The sequence below is a fragment of the Danio rerio genome, chromosome 2 (genome assembly GCF_052040795.2).
Source record: "Danio rerio strain M-AB ecotype USA chromosome 2, GRCz13ab, whole genome shotgun sequence".
NCBI lineage: Eukaryota > Metazoa > Chordata > Actinopteri > Cypriniformes > Danionidae > Danio > Danio rerio.
Genome location: NC_141022.1, coordinates 16,742,385 through 16,750,000, shown reverse-complemented (window position 1 = coordinate 16,750,000; position 7,616 = coordinate 16,742,385). Strand labels below are relative to the sequence as shown.

Here is a 7,616-nt window from a genome sequence, read left to right as displayed (position 1 = left end):
TGAATAAAACGCTTGATTGTTCGATGATCAAGCTTCAGAAGCTTTGCAATTTTAAGAGTACTGCATCCCTCTGCAAGATATCTCACTATTTTTTACTTTTCTGAGCCTGTCAAGTCCTTCTTTTGACCCATTTTGCCAAAGGAAAGGAAGTTGCCTAATAATTATGCACACCTGATATAGGGTGTTAATGTCATTAGACCACACCCCTTCTCATTCCAGAGATGCACATCACCTTATATTCTTAATTGGTAGTAGGCTTTCGAGCCTATACAGCTTGGAGTAAGACAACATGCATAAAGAGGATGATGTGGTCAAAATACTCATTTGCCTAATAATTCTGCACTCCCTGTACTGCCAATTTCCAAATGGCTTTGGTGATTGTAGATATGTACCTTGTTGATTTCCTTGTGAGTCTGTGGTGAGCTGACAGTATTTAAGGATGAACTTATTACATTAAAAGACATGAAAGTTTTATTAAAGGAAGGATCTATACCAAAGACTTTCGACGTATGGGACTTTGTTAGGACACAGCTTTGTCTAAAACACTAATAAAATGTCTAATAACACATGTTAAATGTGATGCTTGATGCCTCTTTTACAAATTTAACTCGCATCTGAGGTTGTGCTCCCATTGCGTATGTTGTTGCTAGGTCACCATCAGCTGTTTTTACACACAGGACATAGAAAAAACTACATTTTAAACACATTCGCTTTCATTTTAATGGCTTGAGCAATGCTGCCCAGAACAATGAGCACCTTGAACGAGCTTGCACATACTCAGATCAAATTGAAATAATTTAACTTTTGCAGCTGTGTCGATTATTACTGACTGTATGTCATTGTTATTACTATGGATTAGACTAATGCAATATGTTTTATCAATGCGATAAATATCAGATTCAGGCTAGGCCAGTAGTCTGTATTTTTTAACAGAGGAGCTGGAGTACTGGAGAAACAGAACATCATACCTCTGGGTTTTAAAGACCCTGAGCAGTTGTTTGCAACCCCAGATCTGTAAGTAACACAGTTTGTCTCCTAAAAGAAAGTGTTCATCGCCTTGTTCAAAAATATTGTTTCTATTCAATGTGTATTCATGTAAAAAAACAGTGGTTCCCACCCAATTCTTGAATTGAGACATCTGAATAGGTTTCTAAAGGTTCTACGGAGGTTCTATGTTTTTTTCAGTCTGTGTTGAAGACAGATTGGTTTATGAGCATCGACCTGAAAAAAGAAATATTTTCATGTCCTGTTCATGTGCTCAGCTGTTCATTACTAAAAATCTGTTTCAGTTTTCAGAATCAAACATTCTAGTTCAAGGTTCTACCTTTCATGCTATCCCTTGCCCCATGTGTTTTCACCAGGGGCCACATCTACAAAGACTTGCGTTGAATTAATACTAAAACATTGCGTACAGACAAAGCTGTGAATTTACGTACGCAGTAAAAAAAAATCTGATGTATGAAACATTGAATTTTACAAAATAACGTGAAATTGAGCACAACATGCACAAGCGCAAAACCCCTCCCTGCCTCCTCCCCCATATGAATATGGTAATAACTCCACTTTGGCAAAAAACAAACAAAAAAGCAATGGTAAAAACAAGCAAAAAGAGAAACTTCACAGAATGTGAATTAGAGGTGCTCGTATCGGAGGTAGACCAGAGAAAAGCAAGTTTTTTCTCCGCAATTAATAACAAAAGAAAAAAAGTATATTACTGAAGTGGTTAACGCAGTGGGGTCTGAACTGTGAGTGAATTAAAAAAATAAATGGTCCGATGTAAAGGTGCAGGTTAAGAGGAGAACAGTGGAGCACAGTCAAAGTGTGGACCGAAGAGGCGGGGGAACAGGGGATGCTGAAGTAACACCCTTTGAGGAGAGTTGCCTCAATATTGGGCAACACTTTACTGTCTGGAGTAGTGTCTGTTAAAGGCACAAATGTATTAGAGGAATACTTTGTTAGGGTGGTATAGCAGCACCAGTAGATTTTCCTTATTATAGTAGCCATAGTAGTATTATAGTAGCCATTTTTTTTTATCTGTGTAAAGAATAAACTTTGATGTATCACCTGCTTTTGTTCATATCTCGGACAGTTTTACCTTTTAAAGTTTATTACAATATTAATCACATTAATCACAAGAAAACACGAGTTGCTCTACAAATATATTTTATTATGGCCAAAATAAAAGTACACTTACTAAAAAGTACTGATGTTTTTATAAATAAAAAAATACATCAGTATAAAACCAATGACTGGTGGAAAAACATATTCTGTGATTGTGTACTAGGGTCTCCACTTTTGCCATGGCCTCTTTTGGTTTTAATAAACTTGTCCTTCAGGTTTTTCCAAACCTTTTACCTAAAACTTTCTCCTTTCCCACTGCTGTTGCAATATCTAGCCAAGATTGATCATCTGGTTATCTCTCTGATCACAGTTCATGAGATGTGTGTACAGTCGTACTGTTTCAGATAAAATCTCTTTTAAGTGGTTCATATTCAACTCAAATCAGTTTTTAGAAATGCGTCAGTAAAATGCACTAAAACTCCGCGAAAATAAAACACCCAGAGATGAGACACATAAGTTTATAAAGCTGGAAATGTCTACTTTTAAAAGCAGCTATGCATGTTGAAAACAAATATGGTTTGATAAAGTAATCAGTATGAAACCAACGCTATGTCTAGCTTCTCAGTCTGAGCTCATTAGAGTTAATGCGACCACGCCCACGAAGCTTTGACATTACAAATAACCTGCATGAGGAGCGCGCAACAGTAGACTGTGTCAGGAAAAACACGTCATTAAAATGAACTGAAACTCAGCAAACACTCGACAAAGAAACATGTGAGATGTTTCTAAAGAAAGCTTGATATGTCTACTTTTGCATTAACCAATTCAAGTCGAAAACAAATAATCTCCTTTCATGTAATCTGTATAAAAGTAAGGACTGGTACTTATTCTCCTGTCGCCTCATTACAGCAAACGTGATCCCGCCCGCAGTGAAGGTGCAGTTCAAATGGAAATGAATTAAGGTGAGCCAGCCAGGTGATAATGTACACGCTCCCCGAGACATGGCATCAAACGACAAGCTTTATTATAGTTACTTATTTTTGTTTGAATGATGGCACGCTACACGGGTGAAGAAGCACAGTACTAAACAGCGATAAAGAATTTACCTTCTCCTCAGAGGAAGAGTGCGATGTTCTATGAAACAAAATAATTAAATATATATATATATATATATATATATATATATATATATATATATATATATATATATAAATTATTATAATTATTATAATTATTATATGTATATTATAAAAATAAATACTTGTTTACAATACAGGTGCTGTTCTGTTTAAAATTCCTATGTGGGAACTGAGTTTATTAGGTTTACTAGTATCGAGTTATTTTGTGTGATAGTTAAATATATTTTAAATAAACTGCAAACAAAAAATTATATAAATAAACTTATTTTTTTCTCAGATTTTTTCTTGAAACTCTGTCACATAGCTGTCTGATGGCTCATTATGCAGGTCTTTGTCTTCAGGTGTGACTCACTGCATAGTAATGATAGTTCACGCCTTCTCCCATAAACCATTTTCACACAGAAAGTGACTTAGAAATTTTAATTCATTGTATTGTTTACTGTGAGCAGGTGAACAAGATGATTCTCACATCATTTTGAAGCAAAAACACTAGACTACCAGATCCAGTTCTCAAAAGTCTTGTGCACAAATGTTCTCTGTGTGTTTCACGGCCTTGTTTCAGTGACTTCAAAATTTTAGTTTTTTTACTAACCATGCATAAACGTTTCTTTCTCAAAAACACAAACACATACAAACATGCTATATAGGTATTATTGTAGTCCAACTTGTGCTGTTTACAGTGTTATCACACTTTAGCCATTAATATGTTTTAAGATACTGAAAACAACACAAATTTCAGTGCATGTCAAAACTTCTCCAGAGCCCCAAAACACCCTCAGACCCCAAAGGGTTAAGCATGTCCCGATATTCATGCAAATGTGATCTTAGAATCGAGAAGCAGCACAACTGACAAAAATAACTGTGTTCGCCCGAGCAAAACAGCAAAAAAGAAGGTAAATACCGAACGAGTGGATGATCACTCGCACACACAGGTGATGTTAAAAAGCGGGCGCGCACCTGTTTACTTGCGCGAATCCCGTGCCAAGAGGAAGCGCAACTGCTGCGATCGATTCCCTTTGAAATAAACTGGAAAAAGAGCAATAACAGGCCTATATTAACTGTGTGCATGTGATCATCCTTTAATTATCACACACGGTATGTTTCACCTGCTTTCATTTGCTTAGTTATTTTTGTTGATATGGTTTAATTATATTTTTTACAATAATATTGCTTTAATGGGAGATTACTTCCCGTTTATGTGTAGTTAACTGCTGATCTGGGACTTTTAGCCAGTACCGATTACTGTGCATATTTTAGATACATGACAATACTTCTTTTTTTTTATTTAATGTTTTTTTTTAAAGAAAAGTTTTGTTGAATTAAAAAGTGCACCTATACAGCTATATTTTCCTTGTTTTGACACATTAAAACATTGTGGCTAAGAAATACATATTTGGTGTGGTCAAAGATAAATTTGGTAAATCCTTAATTTTGAGCCGTAAAAAGTCATGTGAAATAAAAACGAATTGCATTGCGACAACCCATTTGTTGTCGCAAGCTAATACACAACACACACAAGAAGTTAAATGAATGAGGAGGCATGTTGTGGACTTAACACAACATCTAAATCAAGTCATCTTGGCATGTCAAAATCAAATTTATGCATACAAAATATATTTCCCAACAAAAAAAGTGTGGCTAGTAAAAATAGCGAGTGGCTCGTAATGATGGAAATCTACTAGCCACAGTGGCTGGTGATCAAAAAAGTTAATGTTAGCCCTGTATATATATATATATATATATATATATATATATATATATATATATATATATATATATATATATATAGTTGAAAAATATTTACTGATTTCCCAAGTGTATATAACTACGGTAAGAAAACATAAACATTTGGTACATACTTTCAGTATTTTCTTTGCTTTAACTGAACCATTCGAATCTTGTTTATATGAAATGACCAGTTTGAGCTAACAGAACTGTTGCTATGACAACATCTCTTGAATCAGTTTTAAAGAATAAAACGATCCTGGATCGTGTCAAATCGTCAATAACCAAATCCAGCTAATTGAGTAATCCACGTACGAAGATCAAACCCGTTTAACACAGTGGCCAATCTAACTAAAAAATAAAGCATCATCATACATTTCTCAACACAGCAGTGATAACTTTATGAATTTCTTTATATGCAAGATAGATGATATCAGAGATAAAATAAGCACCATCAATCTGCCTCCTACAGCATTGTCTCAATTGTGGATCGTTATTGGATAAACCTCAGACTTTTCAGCAGTAGGTGATGAAGAATTGTCTAAACTGATAAAATCCTCCAAATCAACTACGTTTATGTTAAATCCTCTATCGACCAAATTATTGAAACTATTGTCTTCAGAAGTTTCTGAACCTAGTCTTAACATTTTGAATTCATCCCTACTTTTAGGATATGTGATTAAAACATTTAAACTAGCTGTCATTAAGCCTCTTATAAAAAATAACACAGCTTGATCCCGAAGAACTAGTAAATTATAGACCTATTTCAAACCTTTTTTATCAAATATATCAGAAAAAGTCATATCTGCTTAGCTATGTTTCTTCTTACTGAGAAACAATATTTGTAAAATATTCCAATCTGGATTTAGAGCACAGAAACAGCACTCCTAAGAGTTACAAATGACCTCCTGTCATCCAATCATAGTTGAATTTCTTTCTTAGTGTTATTGGAACTCAGTGCTGCATTTGATACAATCGATCATATATATTCTTCTTGATAGGCTTGAAAACTATGCTGGTATTACAGGAACTGCATTGGCCTGGTTTAGGTCTTGTCTATCTGAACGTTATAAATTTGTATCAGTTAATAAAGAGGCGTCATACAGACCAAAAGTACACTGTGGGGTACTACAAGGCTCAGTTCTTAGTCCCTTACTTTACACAATATATATGCTACAGTTAGGCAGTATCATTAAAATATGCAGTTTCCACTGTTAGCTGATGATACACAACTTCATATCTCCTCTCAACCTGATAATTTGTATGAATTCATTCAGTTGATTGTATAACTGATATAAAAACATTGGGTGAGTGGAAAATTCTTAATAATAAATTCAGATAAAACTAAAACTTCACTTGCAAAAACCTAGAACACTGTCTAACCCTTGATGACTTCTCAGTTCAGTCCTCATATTCAGTCAAAACTGTAAGGGTGAATTTTGACAGCAACTTGTTGTATAAAGGCTAGATTTTAAGCATCAGTAAAACTACTGAGAGTGTTACTTTGCCATTGCCTTCACAGGACCAGTTACATATGCAACTAGCATTTTGCCAGAGCAAACTGACATTTTCTGGAAAGGGTTACAGTGGGAGGCAGCAGCTTATTTGAATTTAATCTAATACAGACACAGGGTTGTGTTTTTTACTTCATTTTCAGAATGGTTATTGTTTGTGAGGTATTTTGGCTAAAAACAAACAAACAAAAACAATTTTTTAAACAACAATACATCTTTTAACAATCAAAATAGGGCCCCTTTAAGGTATCACAAAAGCATTACTGATAACAGTTGCAGTAAACAGTAGAAAGCAAACATATGCATATACATCAACCATAGCATGTAAAAAATTTACTGCATGTATTGACCATTTCTATTTGGCATTATTGACATCAAAAAGTTTTAAAAAATTTCCATAAAGAAAAATTTTGGCTGGAAATGCATTTGTAAAAAATACCTGTATGGATTTTTTTGTGCTTCTTTAGATGATCATGGCGAATAAATGTTTTTCCACATTCTTCACATTCATATCGCTTGTCCTCATGATGAACACGAAGGTGAAGTCTAAAAAACAAACAAAACCCAATAACAGAACAGATTTAAAAAATGAATAAATAAATAAATAAATAATAAATAATAATAATAACAGTAATAATACTTAATGTTCTACCCAACCACTGTTGATCATGTTTAATGTTTGGGGGCAACACATTTCTTTAATTATTATATATTTTTATTTTTAATATTAAAATTTTAAAATAAATACTGAATCATACTGAATCAAAAAGCAAGTTATTTTAAAATATATATAAAAATATATATATAAAAATATATGTTTCTTTAAAACAAAAAAAATGAATTTATGTGCCATAAACCTTTAAAAAGTATTGTATTACAGAAAAAACACCACATTACAAAGTTGTGCATATTGAAAGTGATTCATTTTATATAGTTCAGACCTGTAGGAGCTTCCGTGACGAAAACTTTGTCCACAGATGCTGCACAGGTGAGGTTTTTCCCCACTATGGATCCTTAGATGCTCCCTCAGTGTTGTCCTAAAAATGTTCAGAGATTAGTAAAAAAAATATTATTTGAATAACAATTAATTCAGAATCAGAATGGAAATGTTTCGCCAGGTATGGTTTACAGGAGCTCAGGGCATATATAAATATCAACAGAAGAGGACAGAAAGACC

General features: G+C 33.9%; 1 protein-coding gene across 2 annotated transcripts in view; it reads right to left on the bottom strand.

Annotated features, from left to right (window-relative positions):
- zbtb41 (zinc finger and BTB domain containing 41) overlaps positions 1–7,616 on the bottom strand; it is a 74,164-nt gene that overhangs the window by 20,658 nt on the left and 45,890 nt on the right. For both annotated transcript variants that reach the window (XM_087240565.1, XM_087240564.1), the window contains exons 7-8: positions 7,381–7,476; positions 6,879–6,985 (exon numbers count right to left, since the gene is read on the bottom strand). In XM_087240565.1, the coding sequence (XP_087096691.1) occupies positions 6,879–6,985; positions 7,381–7,476 (203 nt within the window). The remainder of the gene's footprint in view (positions 1–6,878; positions 6,986–7,380; positions 7,477–7,616) is intronic.